Source organism: Semicossyphus pulcher, unplaced genomic scaffold (assembly GCF_022749685.1).
Source record: "Semicossyphus pulcher isolate SPU_LCO1_2020_fin unplaced genomic scaffold, fSemPul1.0.p SCAF_1, whole genome shotgun sequence".
Classification (NCBI taxonomy): domain Eukaryota; kingdom Metazoa; phylum Chordata; class Actinopteri; order Labriformes; family Labridae; genus Semicossyphus; species Semicossyphus pulcher.
This window is the reverse complement of record NW_027211603.1, coordinates 13,295,233-13,323,202: the sequence shown is the minus strand read 5'-3', so window position 1 is coordinate 13,323,202 and position 27,970 is coordinate 13,295,233. Positions and strand designations below refer to the sequence as shown.

Below are 27,970 nucleotides of genomic sequence, written 5' to 3'. Positions count from 1 at the left end.
CAATGTTTGAGAGCCATATGGTTGAAAGCCCAGTGCCATTAGATGGAGTATAAACATAAAAACATGTCAACAGATGTTATATAAAAATATAAGTCTTTATTCACAATTCTGGCTCCTATTATTGTTCTGAATAGTTGTGCAATAGCTCTACAGCCAGTTTCCGCTGTTCAATTTAAAGGAGGAAACCTCTCTGCTCAAAATAAAATGTTCCTTCACAGCTCACAATGTCCGCACAGCCTTTCAGTGTCACAGAGGTCTGACGGAGAGAACAGCCGGAGACCGGTTCCCCATTATCACAGCATGATGGCTCTCCCACATAACTCCCAGCCCTCATGATTTTTCTCTCCTCTATTATGTGGCACATGTGGGTGAAAAGTGAGGGGATTTTCTGTAGCCGCCTATCTTTAGACTATTTTTCTTTCAAACCGCCAGCTACGTCAGAATGAGGGAACCCACTGTCCTGTCTCATGCTGGGCTTGTGCCTGCTGCATTCCTCAGCTGGATCACTACAAGATGAAAATAAACTATGGAGCTACCTGTAGTTCCCAAAGATGTTTTATAATTGCAGATATATAAATTAAATGTACATGCAGGAAGAGTGGACTTACACAACTGATCTTTTGAAAAAAAATACACGTGTTGATTTGTGATTTTGATGCCTTTATGAGACACCTGAAAGTAGTGAGACAACAGGAAATGAGGGGAAAGAGAGATGGAGGATGACAGGGAGCACGGGTCTGAATGGGGGGAGGACAGGGCACGGTCAACCAGGCACTTTTGGTAGGGATGTCCATGCCTGCTGGTTTTGGGATGGCATGGAAACTGGAATCATTTCTCTGTGTGGCATGGCCTTCTAACATTACAGAGGTTAAATTAGGATTTCTACTTATGTCCATATTGTATGTATCTCAAATGTCTCTCTTTGAGTGCTAATGGTGACACTCAATTGTTGATTTCACCCGGATCTCTGCAGTTTGGAGCTGGGTTCCTGTGACCCTGTTATTTCATTCATCTAGATGTTAGAATCACTGCAAACAGATTAATCTAAACGTATTGGATAGGACTTTTTTTTGTTTGATTTATTAAGATGTATTCGCATAAATTTAAATTAGAAAATAACATTTCTGTGATCTTCATCACAGATAAATGTATCAATAAGTTTATTAAGTTTATTAAGTTACGTTTAACTTCATAAAGTCAAAGTTAGTCAATGGTAGTTGCGACTCCTGCTCCACAGGGGTGGCAGTGACACCAAAAAGTGTGTAACCTGCCGGAAACAGTACAAGAATACACTGCAACCGACTTGTAGACTTATTCATTGAGTGTGCATAAATTCTGTATTTATGTATGAATGAATCAATAGGATTGGTATACCCAGATGTTGAGGAAATGTACATTCATTGGTCTTCAATAGGAAACCGAAAACAAAGTTGGCCGAAATTAAGAGATCACATCATTTTTAACATGGATTCCTTGGTTGTGGGCATGTATTTACAGAGCAGTCAATGGCTTTCTATGCTTCACTGACGCACGGCAGCAGGGAAAAATAGACTTGACGCGTACAACGAAAGGAGCAGCAGAAAACACACACCCTGCGCAGCATACGCGGCTGTTGGGGATTGCAGCATTGAATAACATCGGCCCGGCACACGCGTGTCAAAAATGCACTTCAAATACGTTATCTGTGTAGATTCCCCTTTATAGATCAGAAATATTTTTTCAAAACTATTTTTAAAGAGAGGATTTTATGGAAAGTGACCAATTTCCACGGTCCATATTCACCTTACAACTGTAGGTGATGGACGTCAGTGTAGCTGTCCTCCAGCTGACGCCCCGGGTTCAACTCTCATCCTCGGCCCTTTGCCACGTGTCATCCCCTCATCTCTCTTCCCATGTTTCCGACACTATCTACTGTCCTCTCACTCAATAAAGGCATTAAAGGCCATAAAGAAAAAGAAAAAAATGTAGATGAGCGCCCCTAAATATTCGGCTCTGTGGGTCGGAAAGTTTTGTGAACAGGCTTTTGCTAAGGGTGACCATGGCCAGCCCAATAATCGCTGACCACAGATGCTGTTCATGGAAACACTATAAACTTTTTTACAGCCCCCTTTCAACCAGGGAGAGTCAAAATTTTGGCTGAAGAGTCCCTATAAGTAGTCAAATATGCACATTCAAACCAGAGAACTCTGTGAGATTGTACTAGCTATTATGACACTGATCCTTACATCATTTCTAACACGCTAATGGCATTAAATAACATTGTGTTTATAATGTAGGGTAGTCTATAAATAGACGAGTGGAAACTACTCTCCAAAGAAAGCTCTATCAGATTAAACTATAAAAACACAGTGCACTTAGAGTACAAAGAACTGCATAAAACTCCTCCAGTAACTCGGTGCCATCGCTATAAGCCTGAGATTAGAGGGTGGATCTAGTTCCCCGCCAGGAAAATTAGATCAGTGACCTGCAGAGCGGATTCACGGTCTGCAGTAAAAAAGCCACTAATGACTGTGATGTTTGGCCTGCCGTCTTTTACAAATTGTATTGTTTTATTATGTCCTGGGCAGACTGTTGCATCGGAAGTTTGTGTTGCTCTCTTACCTCATGTTGGGAGAAGACCGGTGGGTTGTTGTTCTCATCCTGCACCGTCACGACCACGGTGCACGAGCTGTTTAAACCTGCCAGGAACACCGTCACAGCTTCTGTTAGTGACTCAGGGTCAGACCGTTACACAAATAAATAATGAAGGAACGAGAAGTACCTCATCTTGCCTCCATCACACCCTGAACCATGAGTCACGCAGACCACATCATCTGTCACCTCTAACGGAGTCTAACATATATACATCCCCCGGACACTATAGAGCCAACAAGTCCACTGACACGTTCGCTCACAGTAACCAGACATTATAAAAGCTGAGATGTTTAACGATACTCTATGGCACTGTTACTGCTTTGTTATTGTTTGCTTTTCTATAGCTTATAGCTTCATTGCCAGCTCACAATGGACACATTATTAGCCATGAAGACAAAGCAATAACCAGTTGAATAACATTGTATTCGAGAGATGTACTATTTTTAAACTGAAACACTTAATTTGGTTTTGACAAATTCAATTTTTCTGATATATGCCAGCCCCAAAAGGGAACCAGGATAACAACAGCACAGCTAGTGTATCTGTGTACAGGAAGTGTCTATGTTTGTCTGAGCATAGAAGGGGGAAGCTGGAGAAATGATTTGGTATAAGATTTTTCATTTGTGTACATAAATATCCTCTAACACAAGCAAGGTAAGAGGATACCTTGTGGGGGTTCCAAGTGGCCCCCAGCAACTTATTTTCCTGTATTAAAATCCGATCATAGCTAAATTTTATCTTGTTTTCATTTATCTTGTTTATACTGATGGTTTATTTCTTATCTTGATTTTATTCACCCTGCTCTTTACTGATGTTATTTTTATCTTGTTTTTACTTAGGGTTACCCTTTTAGTCTAGAGCACAGTCGTCAACCTTGTCTATCATGTCTACCAAGAGTTTAAAAGAAGGGCTGACTCACTCACTGTAAACAAAATGTGGAATGTTATATTCTTATGAAATGGTGGTCTGTGGTCTAATTTGTGTCAGGGGGCTTGACTTGAAAAACAACCACTGACCACAGCATTCCCTCTCATCATTTAAATGTATATTGTTATTTCAAAAAGCTTAGATAACATTTGTATAAAGGCAAACTGGATATTACAGTAAATAATAAAAATGATATCACACAATGTCCTACTTCAACAACAGGAAATACATAACAGTACATACAATGTTGTGAAGAGTTTTTTGATGGTTATGAAACAGACTGAAATTAATTCTTGTTACTCTGTAGGTCCTACACAAGCAAACCAGACCATCAGCGACAAGATTGATCATTTCCATATAGTTATTTTAATGCCTGAAACTGCTGGCGGGGGGGTAGGTGTCAGACAAAGAGATTAACAGCACGATCACAACCAGCAAAGAGATAAGAGGTACAGGTTTGTCCACAGGGGGCGGATCTGACAAAACTTGAATTTTTACTTCTTGTTGTTGAAATTTCGGCGAAGGTTAGAACCATTAATAACAAGTAAATCACAAGAAAATGTTTTTTCTTTCTGTAACAATGCAGCAGGCAGAAAAGGAAGTCTTGACAGGAAGTCCATCACTTACCGCCAGCATGTTCACCAGTGCCACCAGAGGCTATATCGTCTCAGACTATAGCTGATGGGATCCGAGATTGTGTGAGACCCAATGAGGCCCAAACAAAGAAACCTCAATATGCAGACTTCTGTTATTATTAATGAACTGAGTGTTACCTTTAGCATCTTCAGCAGTGATGGTGAGCGTGTACTGCGGCGCTGTGCCCTCCATGCTGTCTGCTTGGACTGAGATGACCCCTGAGTCACGGTCCACTCTGAAGAGGGCACGGGGACTCTCAGGAATCTGTCCGACTAAACGGTAGAAGATCCGCACGTTGTCCGTCTTTGGATCGTCATTATCGGCCGCCTGCACTGTCAGGATTTCGGTCCCTGTGGAAAGATTTACCAGCAAAGAGCAGAAAAATAGAGAAAAATAGAGATTTAAAAAAGTTCTTAAACATATTTCTTATGATCTAAATCTTTAAATAAGAAGAATATCAAACTACTTTCAGTGATTACTAAATAGCCAAGACCCTAAAATGTTAATCTTATGACAATATGTTACCATCACATCGCCCAGTTGACGGGAACCAGTGGGAGGACGGTTATAACAATAGCTTTCTCATTTAATCCTCACCCAGTCATTCCATTTAGATTAACAGATTGTCCTGTCTAATTCATTTCCCAGAATCAACCTTTTTAAAGCATCAGCAAAAAAAGCTTTTATGCCGGGACCTGATGATGTCAAAACACTCCATGGGCTTTTTATGAGCACAGGTAGACGTGAGGGTGCTTTCCCCCTCGTGTCCTGGCAAAAATCCCAGTCTGCTCTCACAAAAGGGACCTGGCAGACGCAGGCCTTTCATCACTGCAGGGACTTCCAGCTTGTGTTGGCTCTGTCTTATTGGGAAAATTCCCATTTTTGTGTAAATGAAACAAAGTATTAAAGTCTCATTGACTTGTTTTCTGAGTATCCCTAATTATACCAGTCGTTAAAAATATAAAGGGTTAGTCTAGGTTTATAAAGAAAAACATTACTATACACAGAAATTTCAGGGCAGTTCACTCCATATTAAAAAAAAAAGCTAGTTATCTAGCTTTGGGTGTTATTTACCTCGAGCAGCCAGCTCCTTGACCACAGTATGATACTGTGCCTGTGGAAAGGTGGGTCTGTTGTCATTGGCGTCGCCTACCATCACCCTCAACTCCACAGGCTTTGCAATTTCTCTGCCATCTGGACGCTCGACCACAATGCTGATCTGGAACTGAGAAAACAAAGACAAAAACGACATATTTGCCTCAAGAGTATTTAGGAAAAAAACAGTGATTTACTTGTGCCATATTAAAGCAGGCAATAAAAAGGATAAACCGACGCTACAATAGACAGGTAGACTACTTACCAGAGCAGGGTGTTCCCCTACCAAGTGCATGATGGGATATGATTCTACAATACGAGTGAGCTTACAAACAAATTGGATGTACGGTAAGTGTGGCATCTTTAATGCTATCTTTCTGCACCTCAAGCAGGTGGAGGCACAAAGCTTAAAGTGTTACTTAATACCAAGCATCTCCTGTCAGAATACAGCTCCATCAATCATTTTGGAAGTGATGGTAAGTGTGGATCTACATTAGGTGAAGCAAAACAGTAAAAAGCTCTGTGCCGTGCGCTCTTTACTTCACTTGATGTTATTTACTGTTCAAAACTACTTCCTGTTAAGTGTTGTAGTAGACATATGAAGTTGAATTAACCTTATCGTGTCTCCTGTTCATGTCAGCTACAGACTAAACTAAAACCACTGAACCGCTGCTTGATAAGGCATTTTACATTTAATGGTCACTTCATAAGGAATACAGGGCTAAATTCAAGCGGCATGTTTAATCATATCGAGTGATGTAGCTCAGTCTTTCTGTGCCATTCTTCGGCCACTTGAGCATTTGTGCTAGAATGTTCCGTTCAGTGAGCCGTACAAAACTCTCAGGAGCCTAAGTTGTAAGTTGTTCACTTGTAATCTAAACCACAAATATATATAATGATTCTTTTATAAGCCTAAAGTGAACATGATCTGAAATTAAGCTTTTTCCTTCAGAATCCTTCTCATATTGCAATAACTACATTGCACCAAATGCAGGATATGTTCACTGCCGGTGCGCTTTTCAGGTTTTGGGTTCATCCTTTAATTATCCCTGTTTTAAATCAATTTAAAGAAAAATATCCTTTGAAATGAGCATTACAAACTGTCATACAAGTAGCTCAAAATAATCAGAAAGTGAATGAAACACAGTAAAAATAACACGTGATTCATTATATTCTAATAGAGATGATCTTATTGGAACAAGTATAAAAAATAAGCTTTTTAAATCAGAGCAAACTTTAAATGGACACCTTGCTTTATTGTCACGTGTGAAACAAACAATATAACAAGAGTCCAGACAAAGAAATAAATGCTTCTGTCTTTCATGAAGACACAATTTAGCACCTACAGTCCTAATGTTTACACACTTAAAGCAGTTATTATAAACTGACATTTGTTATTGGGTGCTGGGGCTGTTTAGCCTGCAGTTATACAGACCTGGTCTTGTGTCTCTCTGTCCAGAGGGGCGTTGAGATAAATGACGCCTTCTCTGCTGATTGTGAAGAGCATCTCAGGAAACTCCCCCTCCAGACTGTACTCTGCCTGACTTCCACTCCATTTGACCTAAAACACACACACACACACAAAAGGTTTTCTTAATACAAAATCGAATACGTATACATGTGAATGTTGACGCCTTAATACCCTTGTCCTGTTTTTGCAATAAAACGTATCTTGCAGCATAAACCTAAAGATGTTTTCAGCAAGGCCTGGATGACGAATAAGTACAAAGCTTCGACTATTTATTTACATGATAAGGAGCCGACCGAATGCAGTGACAGTGATGTGGAACAGAGCGCACAGCCAAAAGTAACTCTGCAGGCTGAAGGGGATTTTCCACTCTGCTTTACAGCCCTTGACAGAGGGCTGTGCAGTGGGGCTGAAAGGGCCCTAGTCATCAAACAGCACCCAACAAGGAGAGGGGCCCTGCCGCAGTAGAGCTGATGTGCACCCAGGGCATGTGTATCTCCTCAACTCACTGTCACACACTCCTCCCTTGTTTTGGAGATGGCTACCCAAACACTACTCTTTTGTATATACAAAGCGACTTCACACAGCTGGCTGGCTTTCAAAGTTATGGTGAGCTTCTAGACCTTAGAACTTTTAAAAGAGATATGTTTAAAAAACTGATTAATGATCACCGGCTGCTATAACGTTCTATACAAAACATCTATGAAGTCATCTGTTTTGCCTCTGTCAGTGCTTTAAGTTAGCAGAGCACGTTCTGTATCCCCTGATCGCTTATGTTTTAGCTACATAAATAGTGCCTCACGACTGTGTGCTTTCCTCTAAGACTAATCATTTGCAGAAATAGAGAACTACTAAATTATCGGAGCTGAGATAGTATAGTCATTATCAAAAATGGTGGGCCGTACTGTAATACCTTTGTGGGAGGTATTTTTATTGTTAGTACAGTCTGAAGACGGAAAAGAAAGTATTAGAGAGACAGAAACAAAGAGAAGCTGTCTTGTTTGGGGTGTAAAACATTAAACCTGCAATAACTGAATTTTAGGCCACTGGGGGACGGGGTTAACAAGACGCAAACATTATAGTATCATCTTAAAAGATGAGATAGCCTAGCTAAAAAGTTAGCCAACAGTTGCTCGTTTATAGATCTAGCAGACACAGAGCAGCATTAGCATTTTTTGGAGTCACTTTTTATTCCAGAATTTATCGGCTATGTTTGGTCTCCATCAACACTCTCTGATGTCTCAGGCTCTTTAGCTGCTAAATGTTACACTGTCCTCACCAGCTAGTTGCTAACTTGATGTTTGGTGCTGGGCAGGTAGACCTAGCATACAGTGTAGCCTACTTTTAGAGCTGTTTTGCTGAAATCACTGTTTATATTATAGTGTAATAGCAATAGTAATAGTAAGAGTGATCTAATATAGTAACGTTTCTGGTAACTTTAAGCTGAAAGAAGCTAAAAGGCTCCCTGAAAGTAAGCACCTTTGCAAGTTTTGAAGACAATAGACAGAAACACAGCAACATCGAGCTAACAAAGACAGTAACATCTGGTTCGTCAACTAGTAGAGATAATGTTTTATGAAAGTTGGAACTTCCTGTGCAAAATTTCAGCCTTCAATGTCACTTTTTACGATAGGCGACATTGAAGGCGGTGTTGTTCCGAGTGTTATGTTAGCATCTTTGATAAACTTAATCTAACGAACAGCGAAAACGCATCACTAGTCTGACTAACGTTAACACAGTCTTTAGCCTTCAAGCATTACCAACTTCAACTGAAATAGCTTTATGACCTGCTGTTATAATTAAAAAAATCACACCCTTGATTATAAAATCATATCTCTGTTTCAGCTAATGCTAACATAAATTTAAAGACCGAGCATTGGCTGAGCAGCCTCAATGCTCATCAGTAACCAGTGTTAGCCTAGCTATCTCTCCTTATCAGACACTGAATCCAGAGCATGCTAACCTCTTAGCAGATGAAAATCTTCCTCTATGCCCCCATTTTCTCCTTATTAAAATCTATGTTTAATGACACCAACATTGTAATTGGCTCTATTTTCTAAGAATTTTTTCACAATGAGTGACTCTTCCATTACACTTAGCCTTGTGACCAACTGTTGACATACATTTGGATCTTAGCAGCTCAAATGTTGGTGTGATTCACTCCCAAATGAGATCACATCCAATGACTAATGTTAGCTGAGGTACCACATTGATACAAGTGTCATTCATAGTACTGAACACTGTTTATGAGGTCATGACCAAGGTCTAGGACGGCTCAAACTAACTCTGCAACAAATAATCAGATTACATTTAACTGAAAACAACTGATGATTCAATGCAGTTAAGAGCCTCGACTGATTCATTCACAGGCGCTGAGGCCTCGCCTCCACTCTAAAGTCTCAATAGATTGCATTACAGAGTTCAAGTAGTTTTCCTGATTGCATTACATAATCAAAGTTTTAGGCAGGCAATCAGAAACATACAATAGATAACAGATTGAAATTAACCTTCACAGCGCCGGTGACGTACACGCTCTGATAACAAATGCCTGGATTTCATTTTTTAGATTACAGCAAAGAGCTTGTTTTGATCTGATTGCGGAGTCTGTCAAATTGATCACAACACCCGAGTAAGTTTTATAAGTGACTTTTACACAGAGTTGGAAATGCATCAAGAAGCAGATTGATTTCAGCTTCTGCCAAAACGCTGTCACGTAACGGAGGATGTAGGCACAAGTAGAAGACAACATTTTTTACAGATGAGTGGATATGGACATGACTGCTCCATTTATCTGAGACAGTAGGGGAGGTGGGATCCATAGAGTGGGCTGTCGAACATGACTATCTCTGTATGTGTCATAGCAGCGGTTAGTCCCACCGCCTACTGAGCACAGCAGTATATCTACTCAGCGTGGGCGAAATGAGGCTTCCCCCAAGTACACCTCCATGTTATCCCAATCCAGTTGTGTGTGATTTAAATTCTGGATGGGGACAAATGGGACACTGTAACTAAAGGGTTTTCATGACGACGGCTCAGTGATGGAACAATGGCTGCTTCATTTCTCACCCTCTTCACACATTTTCCATTAGAAATCGGAGCAGATACACTGAGGCAATCTGTTCAGCAAAATATTTTCACATTACCTCATTTACATATACATGCACAGATGCTATTGGTTAGTATTAAATTGATGAATATTAATTATCTTTTCAAGGTCATCAAGCTGCATATTATTGCATTGCTTATTAGGTATTAAAGCTAAGACAGAAAGGTGGATTTGAATGTAGATTTAAAGTGGCCTTATGAATAAAAAAATCAAATGTGCCTACACTTGTGAATCCACACGTTTTCAGTGGGTGGACGTGGCTGTTAGAACAGGAGAGATGAGAGGCTGAGGGCGAGTGAGGGGGAGGTGGGAGAAATCAGGAGGAGGGGGAGGTATTGTGATGTACCTACCGGCTGCATCGACTCGCAGAACCTGCACAATGCATTCAATACAGCATCAGAGGTCTCTTTACAAACAAGCCTCTTTTTCCCCCACTCTTCTCAGTAGTGAATGAATAAAGTTTTTTTTTTTTTTGCCGTGCGGGCTTACATTTGTAAAACGTCCTCACTAAGGATAACTGCCACTGCTAGCTGTTTTTTTTTCCATGTGTTACAAAACCTCTGAGGGCTTTAGAGTTATTTATAGACACGTAGCTGATAAAGCTAATATTAAACCGACCAAAAGGTTAGACAATACCGAGGACAGACACGGTGATATGTTAGAGGAGCCTGAGGGTAACTTTAAAAGTGAGTCTATATTAAGCTCTGTAAATATAAAGGACAGTATAGTGTTAACTCCTTGCCTTGACTGATGATCAGATATCACCAGGGGAGATTTTTTGAAGCTTTAACTGGTAAACGTGAGCACATCTCCTCTGCTTGGCTTCCCTCCACTGACTCCCTGTGCGATCTAGGATTGATTCTGAGAGTTTATTTTTAACTTATAAATCACTAGCTCCAGTCTATCTCTCAGACCTTTTAAAACCACATCTGTTATCAAAGACACTCTGATCTACAGACCAGTTGCTTCTGGCTGTCCCAAGGTCACAGTTGAAGCTCAGGGGTGACCGAGCCTTTTCAGCCGCAGCTCCAAAGCTCTAGAGCGCTCTGCCTCCACGTGTTCGGCTGTCCGGCACATTGCCTGTGTTTAAATCAAACCTTAAAACGCACTTGGCTTTTGCTCTGCATGAGAGTTGCTTTTTTTTTTTTTAAATCCTCTTCCTTTCCTATTGGTCTTTTTACTATATTATGGTCCTGTTAAATGTGTTATATGGGTTTTAGTGTTTTATTGTGTTGTTTGTATGTTTTTTATGTTTGAGTGAACAGCACTTTGGCCAACCTTTTTGTTTGTTTTTCAATGTGTGTTATGAACAGGGGTGGACAGTAACGAAGTACATTTTCTGGAGTGCTGTACTTAAGTACTTTTTTTGAGTATCGGTACTTTATTTGATTATTATTGTTTGGGGAAACATATTACTTTTGACTCCACTATATTTCTATGAATGTTCTTGTTACTCGCTACTTTTGCTCTGAAGTCAGCTTGTCGTACCTGTACCTCGCACGTCCTAATGGTAGAGCAAACGTCACTCAGATCAGGCAGTTCATTTAGTGGTGGTATTGATGGCTACGGCAGAGGTTTGATGATTCTCCACCTGAGCACCCATGGTCATGTCTTCAGCCCATGTTTGAGGTTTTTGAAATGAAGAATGAGTCGTATCGTTTTTAATGTTGGCTCTGTTTAACGCACACAAACTTAATCACTGCCTATTATTTCGGAGCTGCAAATCTGGAAATCTGCAGCATGTGAGTTTAAAAACGTTAATTATGTTTTCTTAATAAACATAACGTAACAGAATGTACACACATGTATTTTTGACAGCACTCATGCTTTGCGAAAATACGTTTTGAGATTAAAAAAAAAAAGAAGTTTGAATACTACAGTATTTATAAAAGCAAGTACTTCAGTAATTAAACTCAAGTTATTTGACTGAGCAACATTCACTTGTATTGGAGTAATATTTGACCAGGAGTATCTATACTTTGAAGTTGTGTACTTAATCCACCACTGGGTATGAATAAATTTAGATTGGGAAAGAGTTACGGACTCTGAGGGGTTATTATTTAAGGGAGAGACCATGTCCTAAATTTAAGTTGAATACAGAATTTCAAGCTTAAGATCTGAAAATGGGGCTAAATCCTCAACTTTTGAAATTTCAGCTATAAAATGATTCATACTGGCTTGTACAAAATGATTCCGATAACATATGTGAAGTCTATTTGTGGGTGGATTTTGCCTTTGAGCGGTTAGTTTGTAAAATACCTCCCTTAGTGGTGGTGGTTGGTGGGTTGGTGGGTAGGTGGGAGAGAGAGAGAGAGTGATTACAGGAGTTAAAGTGACTCAGTCAGGAGGTAGCCTGAAAGGATCCATGGCATTTGAACAGCATCAATAATGCAGGATTTGGTCACTTAGACCGACCCAAGAGGCACTAAAAACAGCAGCTGGCAACATGATGCCACTTTACACTGTCCAGGCTATTGACAGTTTGTTTTATTGTAATACGATAGTTGACAGCTGGAACTGCATTAACAACACAGTCAGCACTTCAGAGTTGTTTGCGTGATTAACGGTGAAAATCCAATCAGTAAAAGTGTTTCAATGTGTACTTTGTGTGCTGAAGAGGTGGACTGGTGTGAAAGTGTTTCGGAGTGTTTTGCTGCCTCACCTGTGAGATGGGGATGGGGTATGGGCCTGGGAGGTTCTCCTGAAGTCTCACCGGGTCGGGCGATGCCCAGGTGTTTCCAGTTACCTCTACGGTCACGATGCCGGAGGTGAAGAAAGCGTTTGCCTTCCCCGCCATGTCCTTCACCATCACTGAGAGCTTGTAACGGCCGCACATCTCTGGGTCCAGAGTGGAGGCTCCTGCAGATCACAGTACTTCAAAATGTTTCTTTCATAATTCAAATCTACCTTATATATTGTACTGTGTGTAATGACATGATATTGTTTATGTGCATGTACCAAAGTAAAATAACACATTTAAAGAGACACAGACTATATCTTCCCTCAGACAACTGCAACATTACAAACGCTGTCTTCTAAACTGAACATGTCCCTACTTTCTAAGGCATCTGAAGGCCTCATTTATCATTATTTCTTGCTAAAATGTAAAAGAAAAACACAAACAGCCCTCTGGAAAGGTAATCATAACCATCGGTTACAGCTGGTCTGAAAATAAAGTAGAAAATCAAGGAGGTTATTGTCAATTTTCACTGCTCCGATGTGGCTTTGTGGAAACAGCAGCAGCAGTGTGGGCAGAAAAGTGACCGGCAAGCGTGAAAGTCATCCGGCTCCTGCTGAGCTGCAACAAAGGGCAATACCAGAGCTGCAGAAAATAGACCCAGCATACAGGACTCTACTGCATCCAGGGAATGCTTGCCTTAAAGAAGCCCCATCGGTCAACTGCATTATTTTATGACTATGCCTTAACACTTATTTGTGTTTTATCTGAATGTTAAAAATATAATCTCAAAGACTTTCATTTAAATAAATGTCTGTTAAGTCACTATCTATCGCTGAATGAGGTAACACAAGGGTGTTTGAGCCTATGGCCCACTGATGAAAGCCTTTGCATTTGCAGTATATAGTGTTATTATGGACTGGGTGTCTGTGGCGACATTGGCAGAAAAAACCACAAGCAGCGCCCAGTTAGTGACGCGTTTTCCATCACCCAGCAGTGGTTGGTCTGTCAGAGAGGGTAGGCGGAGCTAAGCGGCTGCTTTTCCGGTCTCTGCAAGTGTTGCGAGTAAGACAGTAAAGACAGTGTTCAAGCTTTCAAAATCTTTAGTTCACTATAAAAAGTGATAGTGCACAAAAAAAAAAATACGATAATCGGTATTTGTTTCAGCGATCATTTTATCATTATTGTAGAGTCTTTGTTCGTGAGGGGGGGCACAGGGGGGTCCAAGCTCAGTGTTACCGTGAACCTTTTAAATTTTCATGAAATAAAGTATTTCTCCTATTTCCTATGACCCTATTTTAAGAACTACATGAAGTATATCTTATTATAACTTGATTTTAGTGGAAATTCCCATAATAAAATGTGAGAATTTAGGGGAAATTGCTGATGAGATATGCACTGATATACATTTTTGTTTTGCATAAACATTCCAACAGCATTTTTGATTAGAATCCATTCAATTTGTTTTTTAAGCTATGTGACCAACAAACTTTAGAATAATAAACTCTCCAGCCTCTCTGGAAGACAAACTACGTAATGGCAAAGGTTATTCTAAGCCTTCACAAACATGACTTGGGAATTTCTGTCCTGCTATTTCTTGTTTCTGACTGACTGGTATCATTTTATCTTTAAAAGGCTAATGGTGTCTATTTGTTATTTGTGGCAATGTTTGTGAAAGCTAACTGGAAATGATAGCAAGCCTGGTGGTTCCATAAATACGTAGCTTGTTCAAACTTGTTTGTTCAACAAAGCTTGTTTTCTTGTGTCGGAGGTCCTGAGGCTGAGCCTGTATTGTGAACAAACCTCCCTTTGGGGACAAACAAACTATCAGATTAACTTTCCCCACAGAGACCAGTTGGGACTGACCTTCCTCAGTGAGGGAAACCTCTCCCGTGATGGAGTCGATGAAGAACATTTGGCTGGAGGGGATCCTGGGAGTCTGTTCCATGAGGCTGAACCGCAGCTCAGCATGGGCAGTGTTGCGGTCATCACGATCCAGAGCCTCCACCTGCATGAAAGGGATCCCTGAAAGACACAGGCGGTGCATAGTCGAAAAAGTCAACTTCTGAGTCAAAGATATCTCTCCCCACAAAAAAGTCAAAGCACATTCACTTTTCAAATAGTTAAAGTTGATCCACCCATTATCTATACTGCTTATCCTTCTCAGGGTCATAGGGGGCTGGAGCCGATCCCAGCTGTCATTGTGCAAGAGGCAGGGTACAACCTGGACTGATCGCCAGTCAATCACAGTGCTGAAACATAGAGGCAGACAACCTTTCAAGTTCACTTTCACACCTATTGGCAATTTAGAGTCACCAATGAACCTAAGTTTCCTGGTTTCCGTTTGTACTACGCTTGTAGTCCGAGTAATATTGACCAATCACGTATCAGCAGGCTGCGGCATATGCAGGAAAAACAGTCAGTGTGGAGAGCAAAAGCAGGTGAAACTTATTGCGCCGTAATGACATCCAGGCTCTCATCAGCGGCTATCTGATGATGATTTAGCTTCTTCTTCTCTATAAACAGACATCTGCATGCTTACAGCTAACAATCTGTTCTAGATCAAAAATTCCACTTGAGATAAATTCCCTGACGCTTCGTCACAATAGTCGTTCAGATTTCCCAACTTCCTCGAATGCATCATAACTGATCGAGACCTCCGTTCAACAAACCAGCATTTTAATAGCTTTCTTATACTCTTGAGGACAGACCTGACAAACTTCATTTTTACTTTTTACTAATCTGCATCATGATGTTGACATTTCGGCGAAGGTAAGACCCGCTAATTACAAGTTAATAATTCTGTTTACAATGCAGCACACAGAAAAGGAAGTTGTTTATTGCTAACCGCTGGCTACATGCACGTTCATATACATGTTGACAGGTGTCTCGTCGTCAGACTATAGCCGATGGGATCCGAGATTGCCAATGAACCTAATGAGCGTGACTTTGGACTGTGGGAGGGAGAATCTGCAGGCTCCACACAGAAGGGCCAACTACATCTGAACCTGGATTCGACCTAGGAACCTTCGAGCTGTGAGATGACAGCGATAACCATTGCACCACTGTGTAGCCCGCTAAAGGGTGATAGAGATTCAAAATGCCCAACAACATAAGGTATGATAAAAAAAATAACTGAAATCATTATTGTATAGTTTGAGAGGTGGTCCCAGGAAGCGACCCTAATGGGAAGTTAAAAATAAATAGGAAACAAGACGAGGTGCTGTTTACAAATGATGTACGCGGACTTAAGTGATATATGGCACGTGGAAACATGATGAATTAGTGTTTTAACCACAACAAGCGAGCACTTAAGCAGTCAAATTTTATGTACTTGTCTTCAAGCCAGATGATATTTATTTAGACAAAAACCAAACACAGAATGACCTATTAAGGAATTTTCATGTCGTGTTTTACCTGCAATGGATTAACTGTACATGTCTTCCAAAAACAGATGACATGAATGACTTTAAATTAAATACATTTTGAGTATTGTGCGCCAGTGTGGGTGCTAAGCCTTGTAACTTTGTAGCCTTTTTTTTCTAGTGCTGCCATAATGTCATTGTGTCATTAATTGAAATGTTATGCAACGCAGACACATCCCCCCTCACAGGTTCTCGTACTTTTGAGAAGGCCGAGCTGCACGCTGCCTCTCATGCTCATCTCTATGAAAGCGGGCACGTTGTCGTTCTTGTCGATGACACACACTTCGACGGTGAAGCTCTGACGTTGCACTGATGATCTGAAGGACACCTGCAGTACACACACACACTGTAAGTATAACACACTCTGATGAACAGGTAAGAATTAGCCTGACTTATTTTTAAATTGTACTAACTTTCAGGGAATTATTTGTGATAACTATTCATTAGCAAAAACGTGTACAAGAGATTGCTATCTCTACTATAATATGACGGGAAACCATGCTTTATGTCACCTGCAGAGAGTAGGACGGCTGTTTCTCTCTGTCCAGCGGTTTCAGAGCATACAGGAACTGAGCGTCGACTCCAAATATCCCCTCATCATCGCCTGTTACCACCAGGTCACTGTAATTACCCGGCAGGCCGTGGAGCTGAACACAACAGAAGAAAATACATAAAACATCAGTTGGTGTTCCTGTTTGAAAGCCAGCCTTACAAACAAACAATGAAGTGTAGGAGGACCGGAGCAGCAGGAGAGTTACGGCAGCCATCTGTGGTTGGATATTCACATGCCTTTACACTGGACGACTGACTGAGTTTTGAGGTGAGAAAATGCTTAAACATTAAGTAATTACATCATATAAAGCTTGATAACAACATAACACGAAAGGGAGGTGAGATACACATAATGATTTTAGTAAAATTGATATTGTGGTTTCCTGATGAAAAGTCACATTAATATGAACCTCTGAGGTGAAATATCAAATGCTGACTGCAATCACACTAGCTGCAACTTATCTGTGGGTTTTCTACAGGCCTTAAAGAATAAGACAGGTGATATTTCATATATTTCTTACTGTGTATAAATCCAGTGAAAAGGACTAAAACAATGATGTCTCGATCGATAGAACAAGTACTGTATGTGTTGCCAAGGTTACATAGCTTGTTCCTCTGGGCCACAGACTCTTTTGTTGTTTAAAAGCTATTAAAAACACATCAGGGAGCCACACTGTCGAGCTGGCTGACACGTTCTGTAATTATTATGAACATGGCCACTTTATTTACATGCAGTTCAACATCCTGCATCCTGCTGCTTTAAGGTTGAGCTTTGATGAAAATGCCTTTTTAATGCTTTAAAAAGTAATAATCTCTAAGATTTTCATGTAAATACATGTCTGTTAAGTCACTATCTATCGCTGAATGAGGTAACACAATGGTGATTGAGCTTATGGCCCACTGATGAAAGCCTTTGCATTTGCAGTATATAGTAGAATTACAGTCTGGGTGTCTGTGGCGACATTCGTGGAAAAAAATCACAAGAGGCGCCCAGTTAGTGACGTGTTTTCCATCACCCAGCAGTGGTTGGTCTGTCAGAGGGGGTAGGCGGAGCTAAGCGGCTGCATTTCCGGTCTCTGCAAGCATTGCGAGTAAACAGTAATCTACTATGGCTGAACAAACAAAGAAAAGATCGATGACTACAGATACAACTTCAAAAATAAGTGAAAATCCAAAGAAAAAGAAACAAATTCGACGCTCAGATGAAGGCAAACAGTCTAAAAAGGAAAGCGACCGTCAGCGTGGAAAATCAAGAGTTACAACAAAGGGAGCCAGCATAGACGTCTGGTTAAACTGGGACGTGAACTCCCACAGTTACTTTTTTGTCAGATTGTCAGTTTAAGATGACAGCCCCAGTTGTGCACCTATTTGTAAATATATCACAATAACACAACCCTTTTTTGTATTCCTATATAAAATCCAATCATGTTTTCCCTCTGTAAAACAAATCATAACGTCTGCTTGCAAAACTTGTACCAACCTTTAACCACTATTCTCAAGATATCCACTAGTCAAAACATCATCAATATTTAGCGGTACATCATGGCATGTCTTGGTTTTATGCCACATCAAACCTGGTTCCATTACAATTGGTTTAGTCTCTGTCTCCCAGACAGGAAGACATAACTTTGTAAAAACATGTCCGTTAACATGCTATTTGAAGAGTGTTAATGACACTCAGTCCAACAGAAAGACAGCCACCTCAAACCTGGTTCAGTTCCCCCAAAAACACAGTGGTTACTGGCCCATTGGTTAGAATTTATTCTCTTTGAGGAAATTGTTATCTGTGACAGCTCCAGATTATGCAGAAGGCATTTCACAGTGGACTGCTTCAGCAACTGGAGCATACAATTGGTTTAGTCTCTATCTCCCCGACAGGAAGACATAACTTTGTAAAAACACGCCTTCGTTCGAGTGTTTAAAAAAAGCTGCCCACGTTTTGTCCTGCCTGCCTTTGGATTCAGAAAAAGCATACTCTGTAAATGCTGTCTCAGCTATACTTTAAAGACTTGCCAGCACACTAAATGTTTATTAATCCGCTGCTGAAAATAGTCCCCAAAATATACACCATTTACTGCAGATTGAATTTAATTTGCTAAAAAAACAGTGCCAGCTGTTTTAGGTAAAAAAAAAAAAAAGAGTTGTTTAACATTTCAACTATATATGTGACTAGTTTGTGGTATATATATTTATATACACATATATATATAAGGTGTATATCTTCAGTGGGATTATTAAGAGATCAACCAACATGTCCTAACAATCTCTCAGTGTTATTATACCCTGTATAATAGCTCATCCTCTTAAAGTTAAAGTATCCCATGATCCAAATGTCTTCAGTTTGAGTGAGTAGTTTGCGAAGGTAGACCCACAAGATGAGTAGAAACCTTAACAGTGCTGTTGTGCTTTACAAGGTTTGCTAAACTGATGATTCAATCACTTAAAATAGAACAACAGACAAGTGCAGCCCTCTGTGATGAACAGACCATCATGAATAGCTTTTACCTTGAACAAATCTCGTTCTTGCAACTATTGTGTCCTTTCAATTTACAACACAAAGTGCTGTTATTATCCAACTCCTCCGTTCTGTCCATTAACATGCTATTTGAAGAGTGTTAATGACACTCAGTCCGACACAAAGACTGAAAATATGACGATGTGTCATAAAAGATGTGATGACGTCACAAGACGACCAATCAGAGCGCCAGATGCTCGTGCTGCTGCTCAATCCAGAGGATGTGTGAGCGACATGGGTGAACAAAGCACCCAGTTGGACTGAGGATGGGTCTGATGCCCGAAAAGCATTGTGAACAAGCTGGATGAATGACGGCAGCACGCTCATACAGCCTCAGCCCCAAGTGCAACGGGGGAGAAAAAAAGAGAGTGATGCTGCTTTGGCTTACGATACCTTCATTTCTTTTCCGCCTATAGAGCAATGATGGTCTTTTCAACGCAGTGCTCACCACTTAGAGATCGAGAGGCGCAAAAGGGTGGCAGGAGACCTTTATTTACCTGTATTTAACCCTGAAGAAGTCTCCTCCAATAAATGTAATTATATAATGACTCATAAGCAGTATTTAAAGACCTTTACAACAGTCATTTGTGCTTGTTTGCAATCAAGCAGCATCTGAATCCCTACATTTAGGTACATAGAAGAATAAAACTCAATATTGTATGTAATCCCGTGGTTCTCAACTGAACTCGCCTCAGGACCCACAACCGTCTCTTTAATGACAAATCACTACCCAGATTTCTAAAAAAAAACACCACAGGATGTCAACATCACAAAACACAGCAGTATAATGGTCAATAAGGACCAGCAGCATAACAGGAAAATATTCCCTCTGCACTTAGCAGCCGTTTTCCAAACAGAGATAAACTAAAAAAGAACAACATAAATGCAACTACTGAAGGGCTCATCAAGTTTCAAGAATGTAAATGTAACTGTAGCAGGGATTATCCAATCAGTGGATACATGGAGTGTGAATAAACTACACTACTACTGCCTGCACATCGTAGGAAATGCATTTTCAAAAAAAAAATTTTAAGCACACATCCGTCCTAACCCTCCAGTTGAGAACCACAGATCTAAACCATGTGGTTGTTTTTGGAAAAAAGGCACAAAACACATCTAACCTCTTATCAGAAGGCTACGAGTGCAAGAAGAGCATTTGTTTGGTGATTTCAGGTAAATATAAAGTCCTTACCTTGGCGAGATACCATGGGAAAATGCCGTCGTAGTTTTCTGGGACACCAATTTTAACATTTGCTCCAGAGCATGCAGGCGCAAATGTGTAAAGTGTCACCAACTGCAAACAAGATATCACGAGTGAATTAGTTCAACCTTTGATGCAGAGTGAATAAAGTTTTACAATTAAAAGTGATCAAACACTTACTATGAGAGCTTTAATCCGCATTGTCTGATCTCTTCTGTCAGCCATGAGTCCCTGTAAATGTGGCATATTCACAGCATTTCAGACCACATGGCCTCTGCCCAACAATCAACACAATTTCTGCCTTGTTACTGATTCACCACCGTGGAATTCTTTCATACAAGCAGATTTCACAGTTTAACATGTGCGACAGGCTGTATCTAAAAGCATTACCAGCTAGAAAGTCGTTTAAAGGAACGTCTGCAACAGCTGCAGCTTTAGCAGTACCAAATCACAGCGCAGTGTAAAGAACTCTACTCAAGGCGTTAAAGTATAACAAACTTTGGATATACTGTCAGTAAATAACAGCACATGATGAAGTGATAAAAGATGCTGAAAATAAGGTCAATTAAGCAGCAAAAGGGATAAAATTCGACTTCCATTTGAAACAAAACATTTTGTTCCTTACCTTCTCCAAATGATGTGTGTGCTCGCTCTGAGAGGTGTGAGAGGAGTTTAAATTGGGTGGAAAAATTGCGTACTTGTACTCCTTCGTGGATTAATGGTTAACACCTTCAGATAGACATGCTTAACTACCTTGTTTCCTTCCTGTAAAACCAATGGCTAGTGGGGATCCATTCCACTGATACCACCACATGAATATTCACGTGGATGTAAATCGCCTGAAGGACATCGACTTTTTCTTTTTCTGCTGAACACTTTGATTTCGTAAAGAAATGACAGACTTTAGATTGTATGTTTGATTTTATATTTTATTGAAAAAGGAAATCAACGTAAACAAAGAATTTCCAAATAATGTCAAGGTTCACAAGACTGAAATAACTTATTGCTTTACCCATACATTCACAACCTGATTCAGTGTTATGGAACAACAGAGAACTACAGAAGTTTCTCTTCTCTTTGACGTCCTCAGTAACTTGGCTGAGGCACGAACCTGCGTACCACGCTTCAAGTAAAAACATGACTCCAGATGACCTAATACTGTGTCTTTTAGGATAATGAGATGTATGTTGCATTCGGCATCATTCACGTTACACTATATACATCGAACTCCTTCAATAAAGGAGCAACAATAACCCGACAACGAGGCAATCTTTGCAACTCAATAGATAAAACAAGCCTTTGTGGATTTTTTCGTACAAACTGATCATTTTATGACAGCGACATGTTTAAGGCAGACAAAAAAAAATATGATTGCAAAGCTTCATGCAGGTTATCACCATGATCATGATACATTTCTTATCAAGTCCTCTCTTTGCTTTTGGTAGGTGTCTAAAAAATAAAAATATATTCCTGTACATCTCTATTAGTCCTTTAGGGTTAGTGTTAAAACACACACAGCGTTTGGTCTTCAGAGGCCAAAGAAAAAAATGTCCATCTGTCCCATTCTGATCCTCAGAGAACCGTCAGGTCGTGGCAGGACTTTGATTTCTGCCTGAAAGCCATCTTCTTGTTCTTGCGTGCGACCATGCGGCCCAGAAACCGCTTAGCCTTCTTGCCGATGCTCTCCCTGCGCCTGCAGTTGGCCATGCGTCGTGCGTTCTCCTCCTTGCTGTCTTTCCTCAAGCGGATCTGTCTGACGATGCCCTCGAATAGATCCTGCACGTTGTGATGAAGGGAGGCAGATGTCTCAATGAACTTGCAGTCAAACACCACTGCGCAGGCACTTCCTTCTGCAATCAAGAAAACATGGAGAAAGGAAGATTAGTACATTGGGAAGATGTAGATTAAGAGACATTAAGTCTATTAAGGCTAAAAACTGGAATTGGTAACTGTAGCTAGCATGAATTAAACGATAATAGTTTTAAATCTTTGTCAGAGCTTTAGTTTGCAGTGGATTTTAAATTTAGGCTGCTTCCTGAGCCTGAGCAGTCAAGTGGGAAATGTGGCCTGACCCTAGCAAAGCCGGTCAAGCCGAACTCGTTCTGTCAGGTTTGATCATGAAATGTCTCAAGATTTGCTTTCAGGCTGCAAATTAGAATTCTAAGACTCTGAAGTACCCAAACGTAATAACCCACTGCCTCTGAGCTTAGAACATACATTAGTAAAGTTAGTTACTCAAACTGACTTACCATCTACGGACACCTCTCTGGACCGCACCAGGTCACTCTTGTTGCCCACAAGGATTATGGGAATGTTCTCTGACTGCCTGGCCCGGCGCAGCTGAATCCGCAGCTCTGACGCCTTCTCGAAGCTCGACTTGTCTGTCACTGAATACACAATGATGTAGGCATCTCCCATCCTCATGCACTGCTCCTTCAGCCACTGGCTGTTATCCTGCAGGAGAGAAGCAGATTCCACCTTTAGCATCAAACATATCTGATCCCATATTTGACTAATATCATTTACAGAATCAATGTAAACTGTTGCATAAATGATGTGTGTCTCACCTGTTCCCAGATGTCATACAACATGATGGAGGCTTCTTCCTCGTCCACAAGGATGCACCTGTCGTAAGTGTTTCCTGAAGGAAAGAAAAGAAGATTATGTTACACTCTGACAGAAGGAGCAAAGCATCTCTTATCTGAGCAGTTGTGTTTTTTGTTAGGGAGTTGCTGCTTTTCCTCACGCTGATATTTGTCTTTTGTAGTCTACACACTGATGCAGAAAGTTAATCACAAGCCTGTGATCCAGCTTTCACTGGCCTTTTATATTTTCCCTTCACATTATGCTACTGTATGTTTCCCTGACAGCTGTACTACAGAGAGCAGGGCCGGTGCCTCGCCGCAGATGGAAATAGCAATAATCAATGCTTGTACCCTCCTGCGTGCAGAGATAAGAACACTGTTTGTTTTTCTATTCCATCAGCGGGACTCTATCAGTCCTCAAAGATAAAAAACTACTCTGGATTAGAGCTAATACAGCTTCATATGGCTTTTCTGTTAATCTTAAAAATCTTGTTTTTAAAGGTTAAGGGTAAGATCTGGCTGATATTTTAGAACCACACTTTGTCACTGAACTTTGTCTAAATATTGGTTGTATAATAAATGATGTGCAGTTTAAGATAAGTAGAATAACCTTTGACATTCCTAATTATCACATGCATCTTCATAGACACTGAATACATTGAGTGTGTATGTGGGTTGCCAGGGTTGATGACTCATCCTCCTCAGCATCACCATTTACCTGGTTCATCGCAGTCGTGACCAGCATCCTCAACTCCTCCAAAGACGCGCGCCAGGCTGGACTTGCCGACTCCGTGCTCCCCGAGGAGAACCACCTTGTACACCTGGGACTCCGCCTCGCTGCCGGTGGAGATCACGGAGTCAGAGGAGTCTGACGCGCAGCTGCCTCGGTGCTGCTCGGTCGGGGAGTAGGAAGTGCAGCGCAGGAGGTTGGACAGCTCGTCCGTTTGACCCGTCTGTGGCATCGTGGCGCGCAGGTCCCGGTCGTCCACGGGCATGCTTCTCCGGTGTAGGTTTGGTAGATTCATTGGGAACGGCATGCTTCCTCTCCTCTTGTCCATGTTCCGCAATTTGTCACCCTTGTTCAAAGTCATTGTGCTTATACAGAGGATCTGTGGATAGATGTGACATGCGTAAGTGAATTTGTGATCTTTATGTTAAATTACTTTTAGGACAAAAGTAGCTATAAAGTCTTTAAAGATGCAGTTTGAAATAATGACACAATTGTATGTAAATGTGAATCATTCTGCAAAGGCAAAACAGCAGCATGCATGACAAATAAGATACAATTATTTTCCTGAAATGTCGATAACTTGTCCAAATGATAAAAATAGGATAAAAACTTAAAGTCTCCTTAGTATAAAAGACACTTACTCGGTTCTGGCTGTTAAATCCAACGAAGGCAATCCAATAATCCTCAGTTTGAAGAGTTGTTGTAGCCGAAATAGCGCGTTTGCTCAAGTCTGACCAGAGTCGCTGCTCGGCCCATTTATATGGAACTGGTAAGTGACGTCGGCAGGGATTCGCCCCGGAGAATCACGTCTCCGCTTCTAATAGTGGTGCGTAAGGGTAACATCACACAGAGGAGGGGGTGTATGACTGGAAAGGCTGAGGAATCTCCCTTCCGCTTCGCCAAATGGGGAGCTCACCTCTGAAGGGGCGGCCAGAGATGAATCCTTAAAGAGGGAAAGCCCACTTAAAGCAAGAGTGATATCAATATTTAATATGAATTTATTAGATATATTTAGAGACGGGAGAAGGGCATCCGCATGATGCAAGAGGTGAATTAGGGCGTTAAGCAAAGGCGAGAGGGATGCTGTTATGGAAATATGATCGATTGCCTTGCAAAAAAATGAACTGTTCAAGGCTGAGTGGAGGTCATTGCTAAATCATACTAGATGCGGAACTAATGTGAGGGAGTTGCCAACGTTCTGAATACATATGGTTATAGGTAAACGAAAAAGCAATACATGCAAAATATTTGGCATTGATTCTACAGAATATACACACAGGAGTTATTTTAAGCATTATGCAAAAAAAAATAATTTGCAGTAAAAATCAATTTAGCACATAACAATCCTATGCACGGTTGCATTCTTGCACACATCCTGTTTCCCACCCACCAACATGCTGACTGAAAAACGAAGCTGCAGCCACAGAATTATAATTTCTTGCATTTACAGGAGTAATTCTTCATAGCTGACATAAATCTTCCAACAATGTCTCGTTTTACTGACCAATGCCTTTGTTGAATAATGCTAAATGCTTTCATGATAAAATATTACATAAACCAATAACCAATTTCTATGAAACTCAAAAGCCTGCATGTCAGTCTCTATTTTACATGTTTTAATGTTAAATCAAGCTACCAGTACACTTTACATACATTTTCTCACACACATTGTAGCCCTAAACATCCAGTGCCTACAGTGCTGTGATCTGCAGGCAGAATTAAATTCTACGGTTTATATCAAACTGTGTGTGGTGTGTTGCTGCCCCCTTGTGGTTTTTTGTTTGGCATTACAGTTGAACCTTTTGAACCCATGTGTCCCCAACATAACGTCATTTCATCTATACCTCCATGTGGAAAATGTAAATAAAACATAATTCAAATAAAGAAAAGCAATATATTTATACATAAATATATGGATACACATTGAAAACAACCGAATTCTACACAGAGAGCCCCCAGCCGACTTCAAAACCAGGACCCTCTACCTGTAAGTCAACAGTGCTAACCATTACCCCACCCTGCTGCTCTGCAGTACTATCTATTATCCATTACATTATGATAACTTAAAGAAAGGACACACATAGATTGTTTTTTGTTTTAGACGGGGTTGGATTTGAACCAGGGTGCGAATGCACACCTTGATGCACGGGGCAGGTGCCCTATCCAATGAGCTGAGTGGATGCCCTTCCTTGAGGGGTTTGTTCAGCGTTTCAAAATCCTTGGAGTAGTGCACAATTGCAAAGTTAAATGACTGTACTGGAAAGGGGGACACTATATGGTCTAGGAGAGGTAGGAATTGAACCAGCAATCTTAGATGCAAGGCACAGGTGCTCTGTCCATTGAACTAAAAGGATACCCTATCCTGAGGGCCGTGTGCGGCCACATTCAGCCATTTGTTTGCCCTTAAATAAAACACACTACACACTTTCTGTTGATTAAATGAATAACTTTATAACATTTAGGACAGTTGTGTTTTCTAATTTGGGTGCACATATTAAGTTAACATTCTGTCACATGTTTTATTTTCTGTGACTTAGTTTAATTTGCAAAGTTATACTTACCTTTCTTTTTGATTTGTTTGCTTGAGCTTACCTGACAAAAAGCATGCTCCCAGGCAAAGATGGCTTTTTAAGCCCAGCCCACAGGAAGTGGGAAGCACTAATAGGAGGGATGAGAGAAAGGGAGACTTGGAAGTCTCATCTGCCAAAACATCCTTTTTTTTTTGGTTTACTTTATTGCTTTTGCAATAGACATTTCATTTGTTGTTAATAGCTTAATTTGTAATAGGTTATTTATGTTGGTATATTTATAGTTTGTTAGATGTTTAGTTTGGTAGTCACTTAAGTTTCCCCTTTGTGTCTGTCTTGGACTAGTCCTTTTAGTATATAACCCCCATGTGTGTTATTAGAAGTTAGGTCTATTTAGTTATAGTTTGGTAACGTATAGCTTAGGTCTTTATTGCTAAGTTGACCTCCTTTGATGTTGGCCCCTGTTTTGTAGTTTCTGTATTTCTTGTGTATATTCAGATTTTGTGAAGTTTTGACATTCTTCAATTTAATAAAAGTCAATTTCGTCTTTATTATACCTTTGTCCTTTTGGCTTTTTGCTTGGTCCCTTACAAGGCGATTGTTTGGAATTTTGAATCGTATGTACTTTAGCACATTTGTGCTCTGTCCAGTGAGCTAAGTGGGTACCCTTCCTCAAGGGGTTCGTTCAGAGTTTTGTGAGTATTAACATCGGACATTGATTTGAGGACACTCGATTTTTTTGAAAAATAACATTCATTCAAATTATTAATAGACACTACACTCAGAGGAATCCCAACTACCCAGTATCTGTGGATGCACATTGAAAACAACCAGGCTCTACACAGAAAGCGCCCAGCCAACTTTGAACCCAGAACCTTTTACCTGTGAGTCAATGTAACCATTACACCAGCCTGCCACTGGGGAACTTTATTTTGCAAGCAATAGGCTAAAACATATGAGATAATGAAAGTTATGGGGAGTCATAACTAAACATTAGCTTCAAATAAAACAATTTATTGACTTACCCTGCTGTGCAGGAACATTGTTGTTCCTGTATATGATTGTCCTGAACAGGTATTGTCAAGACGTGGGGGCATTGGGACTGGTGTGCTCTTGCCTCGATTTTTATGACCTCTTCATTCTCACTTAGAGAGGAGTCAATTGTAATGGTTAATGACTGTACTGGAAAAGTAAATATGATTGATGGTCTGGCAGAGATGGGAATCAAACCAGAATTTAAATGCTGTCTCCTATACACGGGACAGGTGCTCTATACACTGAGCTGTTTCTATGCCTTTCCTTAGTGGGATTGTTTATGGATTTAAAGTGATTGTTATTCTACACAATTGTAATGTTAAATGTCTGCACTGGATCGATGGTCTGGCAGAGGTGGGAACTGAACCAGCGTGGGAAGGAGCTTTCCAATACATGGGCTCCCTATCAACTGAGCTACCTCGATAATCTGATTTTGGGTGGGCCGTTTAGAGATTTTAACTGATTATAATTTACTTTTACGATTAAAAATCAGGTTTCATGTAATCAGATTACTTTTACAATTGTAATCACATTACTTGTAATGAGAGTACTCCTGCAAAAGTAATCAGATTACTTGTGATCACATTACTTCTATACTTCTTTTATGGTCACATTTTAAGTACTGGCATGTGATTCATTGCAATGTAAAAGTATTGGTAAAGCACACTCCACTCTCCACAGTCACCAGAATTACTTATAATTTCTATTAGTGCGATACTGGATACAATTATGCAGTATGAGGATGAACATAGTCTACAAAAATCTTTTCATATGGTTACTTTAGTGGGTGGTAAAATATATAACTGGGTAATAGCTCCCACCAATGGATGTATAAAGCACAGCTCTTTCGTCATCA

At 40.4% G+C, this 27,970-nt stretch overlaps 2 protein-coding genes across 2 annotated transcripts in view; both read right to left on the bottom strand.

The window, feature by feature from the left end:
• cdh16 (cadherin 16, KSP-cadherin) overlaps positions 1–20,461 on the bottom strand; it is a 31,505-nt gene extending 11,044 nt beyond the window's left edge. The window contains exons 1-10 of the mRNA XM_069657874.1: positions 20,417–20,461; positions 20,228–20,329; positions 16,481–16,615; positions 16,167–16,296; positions 14,410–14,568; positions 12,529–12,725; positions 6,728–6,853; positions 5,272–5,422; positions 4,335–4,547; positions 2,602–2,678 (exon numbers count right to left, since the gene is read on the bottom strand). Coding sequence (XP_069513975.1) covers positions 2,602–2,678; positions 4,335–4,547; positions 5,272–5,422; positions 6,728–6,853; positions 12,529–12,725; positions 14,410–14,568; positions 16,167–16,296; positions 16,481–16,615; positions 20,228–20,329; positions 20,417–20,461 — 1,335 coding nt within the window. The remainder of the gene's footprint in view (positions 1–2,601; positions 2,679–4,334; positions 4,548–5,271; positions 5,423–6,727; positions 6,854–12,528; positions 12,726–14,409; positions 14,569–16,166; positions 16,297–16,480; positions 16,616–20,227; positions 20,330–20,416) is intronic.
• Positions 20,462–21,163: 702 nt separating this feature from the next.
• On the bottom strand, positions 21,164–24,264 carry rrad (Ras-related associated with diabetes). The gene is made up of 5 exons (XM_069658785.1): positions 24,193–24,264; positions 23,540–23,930; positions 22,804–22,877; positions 22,486–22,690; positions 21,164–22,086 (listed from the first exon to the last, which is right to left on the bottom strand). Exons 2-5 carry the CDS (start codon positions 23,910–23,912, stop codon positions 21,809–21,811), a joined length of 930 nt encoding a protein of 309 aa, XP_069514886.1. The 5' UTR covers positions 23,913–23,930; positions 24,193–24,264; the 3' UTR covers positions 21,164–21,808.
• Between the last annotated feature and the right edge of the window lie 3,706 nt (positions 24,265–27,970).